Source organism: Anabrus simplex, chromosome 6 (assembly GCF_040414725.1).
Source record: "Anabrus simplex isolate iqAnaSimp1 chromosome 6, ASM4041472v1, whole genome shotgun sequence".
In the NCBI taxonomy this organism is placed as follows: domain Eukaryota; kingdom Metazoa; phylum Arthropoda; class Insecta; order Orthoptera; family Tettigoniidae; genus Anabrus; species Anabrus simplex.
In genome coordinates, this window is record NC_090270.1 from 279,652,878 (window position 1) to 279,671,536 (window position 18,659).

Consider the following 18,659-nt stretch of genomic DNA (forward strand, 5'->3'; position numbering starts at 1 on the left):
GAACCACCCGCTGGCTCGACTGTTGACCAATAGCAGATGTCTCCTGACCAATAGCATCCTAGTCTCGAAATTGACACACACTACGTGGACTTCAGAGTGGACTTCAAAAGCATGCCGGGCGTTAACGAGGAAATTTCGGGAATTATATCTGAGATAATTGTAACGTCGTATCTAATACCTGGCATTGCTCTTCGCAGCTGGCACGAGGTGGGTATGTACGATCTACCGTCCACAATAGACTACATCCTACAAACCACTGGACACAGCAAACTCTTTTATCTTGGACATTCTATGGGAGTCAGTGCCTCCTACGTCCTCCTGTCAATGCGTCCAGAATACAACGACAAAATTCGTTTGGTCATCAGCTTGTCTCCCCCAGTATTGTTCAACTCAAACTCTGCAATGCTTACGACCACAATAAAGAACAGGAATATCTATAAGGTAAGCTTCATTCTGCACTCATATCCAGCGTTAGGAATTCCTCTTCCCCAAGAGTTGCGATGTCGACAGCCTAAATCTCAAGAATCTCTTAAGGGGGTGACCCTCTCAATTTTGTAAGTTTTGCAATTTTCACTCGATATGCACCAGGTTATGTTAGTTCATTCAAAATTAAGGTTTTTCTAAGATTAGGAACATTTTGGTGCCGTAGTTTCAGATTTATAACACATTTTTTCAAAATAATTTAAATAATTTCGTACTATATAATGTATTATACAAATAGAACTGCTTTATATGTCTGTAAGCAGTTAATTTGCATAGTTCTGACCGGGCGAGTTGGCCGTGCAGTTAGGAGTGCGCGGCTGTGAGCTTGCATCTGAGAGAGAGTGGATTCGAACCCCACTGTCAGCAGTCCTAAAGATGATTTTCCGTGGTTTCCCATTTTCACACCAGGCAAATGCTGGGGCTGTACCTTAATTAGGGCCACAGCCGCTTCCTTCCCAATCCTAGGCCGTTCCCATCCCTTCGTCGCCATAAGACCTATATGTGTCAGTGTGACGTAAAGCCAATTGCAAAAGAAAAATTGAATATTTTTGACATAGGCCTACTTGATTGAAGTAGACATTAGCTACATATTTCCAAAAAAATTAATAACTGTCCTACGGAGTTATTTCTCAGCGAAATTAGGACAAAAGATTAGAATTAATTAATAAGTTGACCGTGCGGTTAGGGTCGCGCAACTGTGAGTTTGCAGTCGAGAGATAATGGGTTCGAACACCAATATCGGCAGTCCTGAAGATGGTTTTTCACGGTATCCCATTTTCACACCAGGCTGTACCTTAACTAAGGCCACGGCCGTTTCCTCCAAACTCCGCACCCTCCCCCCCCCGCCCACTAGCCCTTTCCTATCTTACCGTCACCATAACACCTATGTGTTTCCGTGCGACGTAAAGCAATTTTTTTTAATTTTAAAAATAACTAATGTTGATCTAATGATATTTTTCAGAAATTGAAAACCTTATTCAACCATAAACATGTGCGGTCGCCAGGACCTCACAACACCGGTTATGTTCCACAAATGTCACGACGCTTGCTAAGGGCTAAGGGATTAAAGTTGTGCCCGTTCGCATCTCGTAGACCATTTACAAAATGGCGGCGTAGGAAGGTATGGCCCATGCGATCTATTGAAGGCAATGAACTTCTCATTAATACGGTATATAGAAGACCATGCACGTCACGGAACAGACCAAGTTGGAAGACACTACAGGACAGTAGAGGCTCAATTGGATTGTTTTATAAAAAAAATACAGCAGCGGAGTAATTGTTATAAAAAAACTACACACTCTAAAAAAATTCAACGGCAGAGGAAGGACGCAAGAACAAGCAAAGCTTACATCTAAAGATTATCCTAAACCTTTGAAGAAGATATTGAATATTTTATAATTGACATTCAAATCAGACAAAATAATTCACCGGGGTACATTATAAAAGAGACGAGATATTACAAGAATAAAAAAAATACGGTGAGATATAACTAACTTGGATCCGGTGAGCAACCATTCTGCGATTGGCGAAGAAGGACTCACTATATTAGAGGACCGATAATTTCGTACGGCAAGAAAATTACCCCTGTTGTTATAAATTAATACACATATAAGGAGAATTTATTTCCAATTGAAGAAAATTTCGTCGTTAAGAAGAAGCAATAAAACAATGGAATATATTATGACTGATGTCTCCGCAGAAGGAATTTTCTATGTTGTCTGCAGATTTGGAATGATGACTGCTTGCTAAATCTACATGATGGACTGAACTGGAGATAGGCACCAGCAAACCAGATGACCAGCTGTGGAGGAATGGACCGGCAAACCAGATGACCAGCTGTGGAGGAATGGACCGGCAGACCAGATGACCAGCCGATGAGGATAGGCAGCGGCCAATCTGATGACCAGCTGATGATCGGGAAGACGATGACCAACATGAGATCCAGATCCTAACAGAGGGTCGAAACACAACCAAGGAATGGAGCGACAACCAGACCAAACATAACATCTAACGAGCTAAGTCTTTACATTTTCTAGTAGAGTAGTTTCTTACAATCTACACCCTGACTCTAACTTCGGCATGTGCTGATTAATTGGTGATATTTATGAATTAATTAAGAACGTGTGTGAACCATAAAGTGAAGTGTGAGATATTTAAGGCTATAAGATAAGATGGCAGTGTAGAATTCGAATTCTAATATATCATATACATGCTACCGCACTTGCACACAAATAATAGAAACTTGCATGAGTAAATGAAGGAAGTATTTCTTGTGAAGATCTAATAGCAATGAGTCTATACAACTAGTGAAACTTCCATTAATCTCGTATTAATTGTACAATGATTACGTCACGATTTTACCTGCGCGACAGAGATGAATATAGTTAAGTTACGTATTCCTTCCTTTATAAAAAGAGGGCATTGAACTCCAATTGCTTTTAAAAGATAAGAGGTTATAAAAATGCGTTTGTAATAAGGCAATTCTAAAATGTTTGGCACATAGTTTTAAGAGTAATCGGCGATATGCGTACGGTAATAAGTGTGCCAGTGGTGTGACAATATATATTGGAATGGTATTAAAATATGGTTATTTCTCGGAGTATATTATGGAATATTTGAAATGCAGATGTTTGTTTATGTGCTGCGGTATGAGAAAGAATTGCTATTTGCCGAGGAAACGTTGCGTTAGATCTACATGAGGTGAGTTCTGTGTCACATGGAAGGGTATGTCAAATGAGTGCACATCGCGCAGATGACACATTTTAAGGTAAGATCGACATGTATTATGGTAGAATTGTGAATCGTGACAGTTTTATCTGACTTTGGTAAATGATATGTAGCGAATACGAGAGAGTTCTTTAACATACGGTTTAACGAGGCTCATGACTAAGTACACATGTGATATTCTTTGGTGCGGTGACATTTCAATATAATACGTATTAATTTCATTCTGTACTGACCATACGAGTTGAGTAGCTCGTACACATGAGAGATATTGAATAATATGAGATAGCTAAAGCACATTGAGCCGATGGTGGAGGAGTGTGTGGATCGGAAACTACCTAAACAGTTAGATAGATGTTTTATTTCTTTTTAATGCTGAGATCATATGAGTTGAAGTGTTTAAATAACATAATGAATAGGAAAATGGTTAGTTAGGAGCCATATGTCGTAGGCTCTAGGGAAGTATTGTCTTGGCCCGTGAGTTGTTATTTATGCGTATTCAAGATGAAGGACCAAATAATCAGGGTTCAGATTTATGAGTGAAAAATTTGGAGAGCAGTTTTACGATTTCATACTCACGCAAGAGTTCAATTGGGAAACATATAAGCAAAGACATGATCAGGTTGATATTCGCAATCTGACTTTATCCCATTTAATTTCTATTACGTTTCAATTTAGCAAACCATCTATTTTTATTACAGTGAATTGACTTAAATGTGGTGAGAATAATTAATATAATTATCGTGACTGTATATACATCAAATATTTATACGGAGGCCTTAATTGCTCAGTGATCTGTCGAACATAATTAGGATAAATTAAAATCACTTCGGAACATGGTTACGAATATAGAAGTAAATAACCGATATGAACTTGAACATTGAATGAGAATGAGTGTAAATAACTTAAAGATCATAATTATTTTACTTTTATTTGAGCCAGCGCTGACTCTTACCCATTATACATAAAAGTTATTAAGATTATACTACCCAGAATTCACATTAACTTTCATTGAACATTATTTATTCCAATAAATTTTCTTATATTATTCTTTTAAGAAGTGTCTGTGTTATGAATTCTTCTTGGTAACACCTAGTTTGTAAGTTAGCTAGTAAGCTTAGTAGATATAAGTAACTAATGAATCTGACGGAAGAAAAAGATTCTTTTTGAGGTTTTCGGCCATTGGTCCATACTCGAGCGGTTAGGTTTCCCCATGATACATGACGTACCCACTTGGCCCACAGATGTATGACAAAATTATAACGTGGCGGGTCACTTTAATATTAAAATAAATAAATGATATGGCATTGTTTCTCCATAAACAGTATCCCAAGGGCGCCAGTCTTCAAGCTTATGGCTTGAAAACAAAAGTAGATAATTAATAATAATAATAATAATAATAATAATAATACGTAATGAGACTCAAAAAACTCCCAGGGGTGAGGTGAACGGAACACAAATCATTAAGTACACTAACTTGGAATTTAAGGATCATTAATAATAATTTCATAAAATACAAATTAAAACAGCTATTTATTAAGATGAAAAACGTGACGTAACGGCGTTTTAACGACATCTGAACTTACGGAAGCAAAAGAAAAATTGAATGAAATTAATTTTAAAAATGAACTGTTGCGCGAAGACTTGCAGTAACTTATGCCATAAGCTCACCATATGTAGACTCTGTTGTCTTGAAGCTGATGATATGTGGATCTCGTATCGGCTGCCTTCTCTGTTGTTGGATTCCAGTCCTACTTCTACATTTCCTGTCCTTAACACTTCCTACTGTACTCCTTACATAAAGTCGTAATGAGTCCTAATTTTAAGTGCAAAACCACCAGGGGTTATGTTCATGCAGAGAATACATTCGTATTCTTCCGTATTACGGAACAGTAGCGTAGCTAAATTCATAATAAGAGCTCTCCTGCCCTATACTAGTCAAAGCCGGTCTCCCGTTGACTACCTCTCGTCATTGAGATAACAAGTCCCAATGAGAGTAACTTTTGAGTAGAATATACTCAGATGCGAAGTGAACTAAGTTAAAATCTTCTCCGATGTGTAGACGTAGAATTGTAGTAAGAGTATGAATAAGAATATAAATGAGAAAGTCCGAATGTCCTCTCCAGCCCTTGTCGGTGGTATTTATCGGTTCAAAAGTCTCCTTCCATCAGCCATATCACATGGTCCAGTAAGATTCGAGGTCTCATCCCTTCTCCCTTGTATTGCTGTGAATCCATCACGTAGCTTCATTACGTTCATTCACATAGGCTGAACTTTCCCGCTGAAATAAAGCGTCTCGAAGCGGAGTTTGAAAAGTGGGTGTTAATAATGTATCAACTGTCTCTTCATGAGGTGGAGAGGGTAATATCTCTCGTAACCTCGATGACGTACTTTTCCTGGAACTGGGGTGAAATTAACCTGCTGACTCTGGTCACCTCACAACGGCTATTGGAAAATTTACTGCAAGTTATAAATATGCGTGATGTTGAAATACTTTACCCAATAATTTGTTCGTTCAGAATACGTTATAGCCGCGATACAAAGAAATGAAATGATGACTGAAATGGATGATAAAAACCCTATATATACATATTAATTTAAAAATGACCTATCAGTGATTAAATATATACATCTTATCAATTAAATATATAGTTCAATAATTAAAAATATACAGTGATGTCCCAAACATCACATTCGCCCCTCTGAGCCTGAAACAAGTAGTACTTCCGTTGAGGGCTCACACTTACACTTTGCCACTTACGTTTCACTTGTTTTCAAAACCACTGTACATTCATTCATTACTGTATACAACATAACACTATTTTACAAAATTACAACTTGATGATTCCACCTACAACTTAACAACAAATAATATATAACACTTCAAAATTTCCATTAAAACACAATATTACAACTTAGCGAGTTTCTGATGTCTCACTTTCTCAAATGTTCGTCACCTCTTGCTGATTTTATGAATCCAGTGTATGCAATACTTGACAATTCAATTTAGATCTGTACAAAATTTACACAAACAAAATGCATCGTATTACTCTTTCAAGTGTTTATACGTTCTTGCTGTATGACTATCACTTCACACACGCTAACACATTCACGTGGTTTTAGCCTAGGGTAAAATTATTGCAAGTCTTTATGATGACTTCTTATAGTCTACGGGGAATTTACAAATTTTAAACTGCAATATTAATGATCCTCGTTATATAAAATCAAATACTAGATTACCCATACATGGCGTTACGTAAAGAGAACAGACGTAACCTTGGTAATGAACTCGTGTCAATCGTATACACACACATCGTGTAGCAAGCAAAACAAAACTTGGGAAACTCCACCTACCAGAGAGCAGTCACTCCACGCTGCGACAGGTGTATATTATATAAGAGATAAGCGTGGCCTGGCTCACTGACCTATATTCCAGCACTATGGAAAATCCCCCGGACTCGTAATATATTTACATAAACTCCGAATGTTGAATGAACCCAATAAAATGCAATCACCGTCAGATAATTGATAAGCACAAGGTCCTAGTTTCTTATGTATACGATAAGGTCCTTGATATAAAAGGAAAAACTTTTTTGTGACTTAATCTTCGCTGTTAGATAACATGGGAACTCTCAAAAGAACAAGGTCACCTACCTCAAATTCATCCAGTACCTTCCGTTTTTGCTGCTTCTTTCGAAAGTTGCCAGCTTTTACTAGGTTTTCTCTGGCCAATCTAACATAAAATTCAGCATTACGCTGCGGCACCTCAGTAATACCCAATACTCTCACCAATTCATTTTGTGGCTTAGTACCGAAATGAACTTGCAGAGGTGTCAATCTAGTGCTTTCGTGCTGTACGGCATTGATCCATGTCTCAATAAGGGATAATTTCGCTACCCAAGCGGAATGCCTCTCGTGAACTAGCGACCTAAACATGCGCGCTAGTTCCTTCATCACCCGTTCACACATGTTCCCCTGAGGATTTCTGATGGATGAATGGACCTGAGTAATACCTAATTCACTAATTACGGCTTTCCACTTCTTCGATGTAAACTGTGGTCCACTGTCTGACAATATTCTCTGAGCAGTACCTAATTCAGGGACATACTTCCCTTGGATTATACGACTACAGGATTTTCCTGTTGCTTTCCTTATAGGGTATAATCTGACCAATTTAGAAAAAGCGTCCATCAAAACGAAAATATATTGAAAGCCGTATTGTCCTTTTACAATAGGACCGAAAAGGTCGATACACACCAAGTCACCAGATTTTTCTGCAATTACTGCCTGAAGAGGTCCCTCTAAATAACGGTTCTGTATCTTACTTCTCTGACATAGATCACAAGTGGCAAGAACCTTTCTGATTTCTCTTCCCATCTTGTCCCAGATAAAATTCTGTTGGATTTCAAACAGAACCTTATTAGCACCATAATGCCCTAATTCCCTGTGGATGAACCAAATTAACTCCACACGTAGCGATTTGGGTACACATATAGCCCATTTATGTTCGCTACATTTTCAAGCTAGAAATCCGTCTAACAATTTAAAAACGTGTCTACCGCGAGTCACAGTAACCTGCTCACCTCCCTGAAGTACAGACAAAGGTTTCCTACATTCTTCGTCCACAGACTGTTCCACCAACAGGTTGCGTAATCTGTTTAGAGCAGGCTTATTGTCCTTACTAAGGCATGCACAAATTAAAATGCCTTCCTGTGTTTTCAGGAAACTTCCTTCATCACACAATTTCTGATCTCTGGACAACAGATCAGCAAGGACATTGTCTTTTCCTTTTATATGCACAACAGAAAAATCGTACTCCTGTAAGGCCAGTATCCACCTACTAACCCTATTGGATGATAGCTTACATGTAGGTATAAATGAAAGAGCATGGTGATCAGTCCTAATCTCAAATTTAACACCTAGAACATACATCCTAAATTTACTTAAGGAATACACAGTAGCTAAGAATTCAAGCTCCGTAATGGAATACCGTTTTTCCGGTCCACTTAAACCTCTAGACGCTAATGACACAATTCCTAAGTCTCCGTTGTCACCCTCTTGACATAATACTCCAGTCAGACCATAGTGAGATGCGTCAGTGAGTAACACATACTTCTTATTTGCCACGGGGTACTTAAGAACAACTGCTTGCCTGAAACCTTCCTTTAAATCATTAAAAGCTTTGTGGTGACCTTCTGTCCATTTCCACTTACTGCCGGCTTTTAACAAGTCTCTAAACGGCTCAAGTAAGTTTGCAAATCTTAGTACAAAGCGTCTAAAGAAATTGCAAACTCCAATATACGACCTTAGTTCCTTGATATTCCTAGGTGTACTGGTATTCAATATCTTCTCAATCCTTGTACTCTCAGGCGTAACCCCTATCACAGATACACGATGTCTCAAAAATGTAACCTCCTGTCTACCAAAAACACACTTATCTAACTTCAAAGTAAAACCAGCACGCTCTAACTTAGTAAACACCTTCTCTAAGTGACACAAGTGCTCTTCAAAGGTCCTAGACGCAATTACCAGATCATCAAAATAAACCGTGGCGAAATCACCTGTATCATCACCTAATGCAATATTTAATGCTCTAATTAAGGCTGCAGAACTTGTCTTCGTCCCATAGGGAACGCACTGAAACTGATACAAGCTGTACTTATGACTAAATGCTGTCAGAGGCCTGTCCTCCACTCTCAAATGAATCTGCCAAACACTACTTCTTAAATGAACAGATGAAAACCATTTTTTACCCTCAAAGCCCTGAATTAACTCTTCAATATTCTGTTATTTTAACTGGTCAGTACAAATACGTCTATTCATATATCTCCCATCAATACAAAGTCTGACGCTCCCATCACTCTTAGGCACAACGATTAAAGAATTTACATACTGGCTATTAGACACTTCAATTATCCCATCAGCTAACATAGCTTGTATCTTATCGTCAACTGCCTTGGCATATTTGTGTGGGATAGCATACCGTGGCCCGCTGAAAGGACTGTCATCCAGCACTGAAAAAGAATATTCATAAACATGTGTTTTACTGGGTTTCTTAGAAAAAATCTCAGCGTGTTCACATAACACTGCCAACAATTCGTCCCTCTGGACTTCCACTAATTTAATGTTACTCGCAGCTTCAAATAAGGCATCCTTCTGATCCTCTTTCAACCACAACTGGCATAAATTAAACCCCTCACTGGGTTTCTCCTCATATCTAGAAACCTCAATAACACTCCACATAGCACAAACATTCGTTTTCCTCTGAATTTCATTTTTCAGTTCGAGTTTGACATACTTATTATCCCACTTCAGATTTACCGTTGTATCATCGTAATATAGCTGAGCCGATTTTAAAGTCAGCCAGTCACATCCCAAGATGAGATCCAATACAAGGTGAGGAATAACCAAACATACCTGCACTGAAATAAAACCCTCTATACAAATCGGCACCGCAACCTGCTTGCGTATTTGTTTCGACTTTTTACCAACAGCTGTAATAATGAATGTAGACTTAACAGGCATCTCTTCTATCATAATACCCTGTTTAACTAAAGAGTCATACCATTCTGAACTAATACATGATTTCTGACTTCCAGTATCAATTAACGCGTGAACATATGCCCCCCAAACTTCTAATTGAACCACAGGATTAACCACTTCATCACCCGAATCTAAATAATTATTATCTGGTTCACACATAAGGTCTTCCTTAACATCTAGGTCATATGGCAATAGTTTCATAACACAGTTCCTAACTACTTCCTGGTAAGGCTGGAATTCTGACCCATCATTACAGCCTGCATTTAGTTTAAAGGTTGCGATCGTGTACCTACACTTGGCTCGTTAGTAACTTGTCCTCTGACTTGTTGGGCATTTCCCGATCTATTTTCAGGTGCGCCACCCCTACCGTTATGCCTTGGCTGAAACTGATTACGATTCTCGTAGTTTGGCTGTCTCCTATTGTCCCTTGGTTCACTATGAGGAACAAAATTATGTGAGTTTCCTGTTCTATGCCCAATGTTTCCTAGTGCGTCAAAACTCCCTAATAACTGCTCCATTTCCTGAATAGTTTTAATACTTTGCATACACGCTGCTTCGCGTACCCTGTCTGGAAAATGTCGTAACAGTAATCTGACTACATCTGAATCAGCGGTGATTCCGTCTAAATTCTGGCAAATCATAACATGTTACAAAAAATACTCAGTCATAGAGACACATTCATTATGTTTGAATTTCCCGAATACTACCCTTTCTCTTTCACGGCTTTGAACGTTTTCGTTCCAGTATTTGTCTGTGAACTTCGTCTTAAATTCCTTCAGACTTTTCATGTTACTTTTATAGACTGAAAACCAGGAACGCGTCTCTCCCACAAAAGCATGATCAATAATGTCGATCGCCTCTTCCCAGTCCATAAACCCTTCCTCAATCCGTTTCCCAAACCGTTTTTCTACTATTTTAAGAAATTCTAATGGGTTAGTTTGTTTCCCATTGAATTTCGGTAATTCAATTTCCTTACTGTAAATCCCTCCATGACTTTGCCTCTCAGCGTTACCTTGCCTTTCTCTTACTTCTCGTCGTATGCGTGCTTCTGCCATCGCTATGCGGTTATCTACATCTTTATCTCTTCTTTCAATTTCATTCACTACAGTGTTCTGTTTTTCTTTCAATGTCTTAATTTCCACTGTATTGCCTTCTACTATCGCAAACTTTTCTCTTTGTTCCCTATTGTTGTCTTCTATTATACACTTAACGGTATCGATCTTGTTCTGTACCTGATCTTTAAATTATTTTATTTCTTCCTTTTGGATCTCAACTTTATTATTAATACTTGTCACCTGTGTCTCTAACTCCTTTCTAGTGTTGTTGCTTTCTTTTTCCATTAATCCCAACAACTCACTCCTCTGCTCTACAAATTTCTTTTCTACCTCTTGTTTGTTTTGTTTAGTTATCTTTTTCTGTTCCTCTATCTGCTTGTTAAATCTTTCAGTTTGTTTAAATAATTCTTGTAACTGTTTGCTATGTTCGTCCATCCTTTTATTAGCTTCTACCTTGTGTTCATTCAATGCCTTACTTAATTCTCGTTTAGTTTGTTCTACTTCATTTTTAATTTCTGATTTAGTTTGTTCTACTTCATTGTAATTTCTGATTTAGTTTGTTCTACATCTGTTTTAATTTGTTCCAATTCATTTTTTTTTATTTCAGATTTACTGTCCTCTATCTTACTCAACATTAACTGCATCATTTCAAGTAACTGAGTATTATTACTCTCAATGTTAGGACTAACCTCCGCCTCGCCCCCCATCGTACTATCGTCTGAATCTAACGTAACTTCGTCATTCCTACTCTTATTCCCTTCGCTATCTTCGCTCCTAATATCAGTTTCTTCCTCTACACATTTATCTAACTCTTCCTTAGAATTACGTAAAGTACTACCCTTCAGCACGTGTCCACTACGCAGCGTCATGTTTTTCTCCTCTTGCTCAGCCATGTTACCCCCAAAATCAAACACACTAGAAAAATATACTGTGGATACACAACAGTTACCCCCAAACTACTGATTTCATCCTTCTATACCAGTACTTAATGATTTACGAGCCCCTCAGTTGTGGCGCCAATATGTGACGTACCCACTTGGCCCACAGATGTATGACAAAATTATAACGTGGCGGGTCACTTTAATATTAAAATAAATAAATGATATGGCATTTTTTCTCCATAAACAGTATCCCAAGGGCGCCAGTCTTCAAGCTTATGGCTTGAAAACAAAAGTAGATAATTAATAATAATAATAATAATAATAATAATACGTAATGAGACTCAAAAAACTCCCAGGGGTGAGGTGAACGGAACACAAATCATTAAGTACACTAACTTGGAATTTAAGGATCATTAATAATAATTTCATAAAATACAAATTAAAACAGCTATTTATTAAGATGAAAAACGTGACGTAACGGCGTTTTAACGACATCTGAACTTACGGAAGCAAAAGAAAAATTGAATGAAATTAATTTTAAAAATGAACTATTGCGCGAAGACTTGCAGTAACTTATGCCATAAGCTCACCATATGTAGACTCTGTTGTCTTGAAGCTGATGATATGTGGATCTCGTACCGGCTGCCTTCTCTGTTGTTGGATTCCAGTCCTACTTCTACATTTCCTGTCCTTAACACTTCCTACTGTACTCCTTACATAAAGTCGTAATGAGTCCTAATTTTAAGTGCAAAACCACCAGGGGTTATGTTCATGGAGAGAATACATTCGTATTCTTCCGTATTACGGAACAGTAGCGTAGCTAAATTCATAATAAGAGCTCTCCTGCCCTATACTAGTCAAAGCCGGTCTCCCGTTGACTACCTCTCGTCATTGAGATAACAAGTCCCAATGAGAGTAACTTTTGAGTAGAATATACTCAGATGCTAAGTGAACTAAGTTAAAATCTTCTCCGATGTGTAGACGTAGAATCGTAGTAAGAGTATGAATAAGAATATAAATGAGAAAGTCCGAATGTCCTCTCCAGCCCTTGTCGGTGGTATTTATCGGTTCAAAAGTCTCCTTCCATCAGCCATATCACATGGTCCAGTAAGATTCGAGGTCTCATCCCTTCTCCCTTGTATTGCTGTGAATCCATCACGTTGCTTCATTACGTTCATTCACATAGGCTGAACTTTCCCGCTGAAATAAAGCGTCTCGAAGCGGAGTTTGAAAAGTGGTGTTAATAATGTATCAACTGTCTCTTCATGAGGTGGAGAGGGTAATATCTCTCGTAACCTCGATGACGTACTTTTCCTGGAACTGGGCTGAAATTAGCCTGCTGACTCTGGTCACCTCACAACGACTATTGGAAAATTTACTGCAAGTTATAAATATGCGTGATGTTGAAATGCTTTACCCAATAATTTGTTCGTTCAGAATACGTTATAGCCGCGATACATAGAAATGAAATGATGATTGAAATGGATGATAAAAACCCTATATATATATATACATATTAATTTTAAAATGACCTATCAGTGATTAAATATATACATCTTATCAATTAAATATATAGTTCAATAATTAAAAATATACAGTGATGTCCCAAACATCACAATACGTGTCTCAGCGGTTCGAATCTCTTCCGAAACCACGTAAAAAACAAACACATATCAAATCTCAGATTTTATGAGCGGTAGACAGAATACCCTGAGGAGAAACCGAGTTACCGGGAGGACATTGCGCTGACCGCACGACAGCGGGTGCAAAGTGGTACCGTTCTTTTTAGGCACACACTCCCTGGAGGTGAGCTACATGTAACACTTAAAATACATATCATCCCTTCTTTGTATCTTTCTTCCTTCCTTTATTTATTTATTTATTTATTTATTAATCCGTTTACCCTCCAGGGTTGGTTTCCTCTCGGACTCAGCATGACGAGAAATACAATATTGGTCCTATAACATTTTGTCATATCACGATCCCTTATAAGTTAGACAGAACTGCACTTCTCGATTTTAGGTAAATTTGGTACTTTTTACATGTATATTTTATAATTTGATACACCTAGAGGTAAGATAGAATCATAAAATTCGGTGCACACAGCGGTACGACCGGTGGCCATATGCCAGCCAAATTTTGTAAATCCAGCTGCTACATAAGTATGCGAAAAGTAAAGGAATATCCGAAAACTGTACACAAATTTCACCGCGTTCAAAGTTTCTAACTCAATTTAACGCGTAAATACAAAAGATACGAGATAATACTATAAGAGGAACCATTAGACCACTAAAATCGGCGTCTAATGACGCAATCCGCTTGTCGATATGAACAACCGTTTAGCAGCAGTAAATCTCGAAAAGAAGGGAAGGATCCCACCTCCACTGCCCCAAGGGCAGTATCCTGGAGCGTGAGACTTTGGGTAGGGGGATACAACGGGTAAGGAGGACCAGTACCTCGCCCAGGTGGCCTCAACTCATATGCTGAACACGGACTTTATTGCTGGGGGGGGGGGCGGTAAGATTGGAAGTGATAGACAAGGAAGGGGGAAGGAAACAGCCGTGGCTGTAAGTTAGGTACCTAGAAAGAAAGGCACGAAACTTCGGTAAACCACTTCGAGGATTGCTGAGGTGGAAATCGAAGCCCCTCTACTCAGTTAACATCCCGAGGCTGAGTGGACCCCGTTCCAGCCCTCGCACCACTTTTGAAACTTCGTGACAGAGCCGGGAATCGAACCCGGGCCTCTGGGGGTGGGAGACAGACATCATCCCTCCTGCCATTCTTAAATTTCTATCCGAAACTGGAATCGAACCCGGGTCTCCGAGGACGAAAGCTAATAGCTATACCTATTACACTACTGAAGTGAACATTTTACACTGTGATAATTTTTTGCTGAAATAAAGAAGTGGTTTTTGAATATTTATCCGTTTACCAACAAAACATTAGGAAAACTTACTTTTTGACTTAGGCTTGTGTAAACTTGTAGATGATAAAAATTCTACTTGATAAATGATACATGATTTAATTGATATAGTTCACTGTTCCCTTTTCCTCGTGTGTGGTACATCAGGACTGAACCACTACACAAACACTGGCATCTGAACAGCATATTCCATCACAGGAGCAAGACACTCAGTTTTCACGTTACGTAAAATGAATGTGAAAACAATTACTCGTGACGATGACCAAAAAACTTGAAGGTTGTCCTTACATTCTTCCGTAACTATGCATAAATGAGCGACCTTCTCTCTCACTAGTACCTTGTACTTACTAAATAAATATGGTTTGTTTCCTTGAAATATTTGTACAAGCTTGTGGCTAAAGTTTTACTTGGAATCACACTGGCTTGCCTCTAGCAAGCAAGGGTGTGTCGTAAAGTTTTGAGAGTTGTTACCGGTCAAACCATCTACACAACGATGTATTTTTGAGCGTTCAGCCCGGAGGCTGGTTTGAACCTCAACAGCTTCGCCATCGGCCGTCATAGGTGACGAAGGCTTCACTGAAGAGGCATACTAGGGTGAAGAGGAATGAGGTTGTTTCCCGTTGCTTTCCTTACTGACCCAGAAGTTGTTATTACATATCAATCTGCCAAGCCCAACGAAATGCCCGCACCAACCAACCCTATGAGCGACATTTTCACACCATCGTAACAAGGACTGGCTGCATAAGCAATGGTATTATTAGCATCACTCGTACCTCAGACACTTTCACGTTGTCAAAGCCAAGGGTGAGACTCAGACAGGTGAATGAAAATAACACCATTTGTTTTGGCCCACACCAGAAGATACAGTGCATTGTAAACACCAGGTCTTGCCAGTAAATGCATAAAATGGGAATTGATCCAACGGCACGTAGTGCTCCCAAGTGGTCACCCACCCAATTACTGACCACGCCCAATGTTGGTTAACTGCAGTTATCAGACGAGGACCGGTGTATTCAACATAGTACTGTCATTGGCATACGTTAACGCGTTTCGCTAATTGTACATCAGTTCAGTTCGGGCTTTCGTTTTTCTGTACACACACACCTATTATGGAATCATAAAAGTCTTCCTTTCTTAATCCGTTTACCTTCCAGGGTAGCTTTTTTCCTCGGACTCAGCGAGGGATCCCACTCCTACCACTTCAAAAGCAGTGTCCCGGATCGGGGGATACAACTGGGAAGGAGGATCAGTACCTCGCCCAGACGGCCTCACCTGCTATGCTGAACAGGCATCTTGTGCGGGATAGGAAGACTGGAAGGGACAGGCAAGGGAGAGGGAAGGAAGCGGCCGTGGCCTCAAGTTAGGTACCATCCCGGCATTTACCTGGAGATCAATTGGTAAACCATGGAAAAGTACTTCGAGGGCGGCTGAGATGGGAATCGAAACTCCCTCTACTCTGATTATCACCTGAGGCTGAATGGACCCCGCTCCACCCCACGTAGGCTACCACTTTTGAAATTTCGTGGTAGATCCAGGAATCGAATTCTGGCCTCCAGGTGTTGCAGCTAATCACACTAACCACTACACCACAGAGGTGGACGGAATCATAAAAGTTCGGTCTTATATCCAGATGTCAAAGCTTCAAGGACAAGTTGGACAATTTACTCTGTCCCGGAGTTTTTCACTGATACAGCCTTTCTTTCTTAAACGTTTTACCGTCTAGGGTTGGTTTTTCTCTCGGAATCAGTGAGGGACCCCATCTCTACTGCCTCAAGAGCAGTGCTCTGGAGTGTGATACTTTGGGTCGGCGATATAACTGGGGAGTAGTACCAGTACCTCGCTCGAACGGCCTCACCTACGTACTACTAAACAGGGGCCTTGTGGGGGAGGGATGGGAAGATTGGAAGAGGTAGAGAAGGATGCGGTCGTGGCCTTAAGTTAGGTACCATCCCGGCATTTGCCTGGAGGAGAAGTGGGGAAACCACGGAAAACCACTTCGAGAATGACTGAGGAGGGAATCGAGCACCCCTTTACTCAACTGACCTTCCGAGGCTGAGGAGTAAAACGGGGTAGTCTTCGTACCTCGTTTTAAATTTCATGGCAAAAACCGAGAATCGAATCCGGGCCTCCGGGAGGGTAAGAGATAATCACACTAACCAATATACCACAGAGGCGGAATACTGATACAGTATGGTCCAGAATAAAGTAAACCGAAACTTGGCAACACTGGAAGTCTCGAGACAGACGGACGTGAAGATGTGTTATCAGGCTGCTTGTTTGACATTGACTCATCACCGAAGTACTGTAGCAGCGAATGGTAGAGAAGAGCGGCTCTAAGTGTGCTACAAAAAGCATTTTATTAATTAATTAATTAATTAATTTATTTATTTATTTATTTATTTGTTTATTTATTTATTTATTTATTTATTTATTTATTTATTTATTTATTCATAGTTATTTACAACAGAAATTAAATCATCAAATAATACATGATGTACTCACAATACATCAAAACATAATGTCAGTGGCACATACAAACCAAAATACCCAACATTGACACTCGGCCATGAAATACTCCTCGCCTCTCATGCATGCCGATGATAATTAACACTGATATGAACCTGGAATATACCCTTCCCGGGTCTCGAACACCGAAAACATTCCATCGCACTGTTTATTTTCCGACGGGATCACGTTCGATACACTCCCAACTTATTAAATGACTATGCGGTCAATTACTACGCATAGGCCTATATTTATAACAATCCTTGGGATTTTGATTATTACCTCGTCAGACAATACACTAGTCCTGACGACATTGCTCACTAGGAGATCACACATGCTCCCCAATCTCATTAATACACTTGACGATGCTATCTTACGCATATCAATAACCATGGCTATACAAGCCATGTCTATAATTTGAAGAACACAGTTCTCAATATCACTATGATTTTCCCCAGGACCGTCAATAGTCTAATTTATTCATATCGAAGGTTTCTATGCGCTCCGCTACATTCAGTATTTGAAGCTTATTCCTCATGATTATTGTAACATTGAATTAAGACTCTATCCACATCAATCTGTAACATTCTACTTAGTTCGGTGACCCCTTATCGTGTTAATTACTCCTTCGCCGAAGTCACCTATTTACTAAATTTCTATCTCACTGCTAGGTTCATTTCTTGATGACATAAATTTAATCATTATCAGCACACCTGACAACCGAACACATTATCTGAGTAATTTAACGCACGCTTTGAAATTAACTTGACGATTCTCCTACCGATTAATATCGAACTGACAACATGGACATAACACATTTTATTCTCTAACATACGGAGAAACTTCACACATTTCCATGCATATGATCATTCATTTCAAAAGCGTGCATATAACTCGATTACATTATATCTGACATTACATTTGAGGCTTGTCTGCACGTTTATTAATCAAACTTTCTCTGAATGATACACAGTTGTGAACAGTAATCTTCCCTTGTTTATATTTATTTCATAATGGCATGCATCTTTTCCTCCCCTACAACGCAAGTTGAAATGACATGATATGGATCCGATTCATTAACCGATTTTATAATTTGACCCTGATGTCACTGGCGGTTGCCTCTTAGAAGTGAAAATTCAAACAAACTAAGACTACTATTTTAAAAAAAGACCTATAAATATCTACGTAGAGTACTACATAATTAAAATGGTATTTGCTACTCAGCCTTCAGGTTACGCCTCACCTTAGGACGGAAGGCCCCATCCTTTTTACACGACCATGGTTACTGACGTAGGATATCCAGGAGTCAGGTCCATCTTTAATCTGGCCCAGTTACTGCTGTCCATCTCTGTGTTCTCGTACCGGATCTGATGATTCTGCGGCAGGGTTTTCTGGTCCGATGTACAGCAGTAGCCTAGTAACACTTTGTAGCTGTTATTACCTACGGAGCTATCTATGGTTTAGCTACTAAGTTTATGGCTACCATAGCATCCTAAAATATTTATTGGCATCAATGCAGGTGCTATCGTGGTGTGTCTCTGTCTG

The 18,659-nt window shown here is 39.3% G+C and overlaps 1 protein-coding gene across 1 annotated transcript in view; it reads left to right on the forward strand.

Moving 5' to 3' along the window:
* The window catches only part of LOC136875981 (lipase 1), a 188,080-nt gene that overhangs the window by 71,156 nt on the left and 98,265 nt on the right, over window positions 1–18,659 (forward strand). Inside the window, exon 5 of the mRNA XM_067149597.2 lies at window positions 198–441. Coding sequence (XP_067005698.2) covers window positions 198–441 — 244 coding nt within the window. The remainder of the gene's footprint in view (window positions 1–197; window positions 442–18,659) is intronic.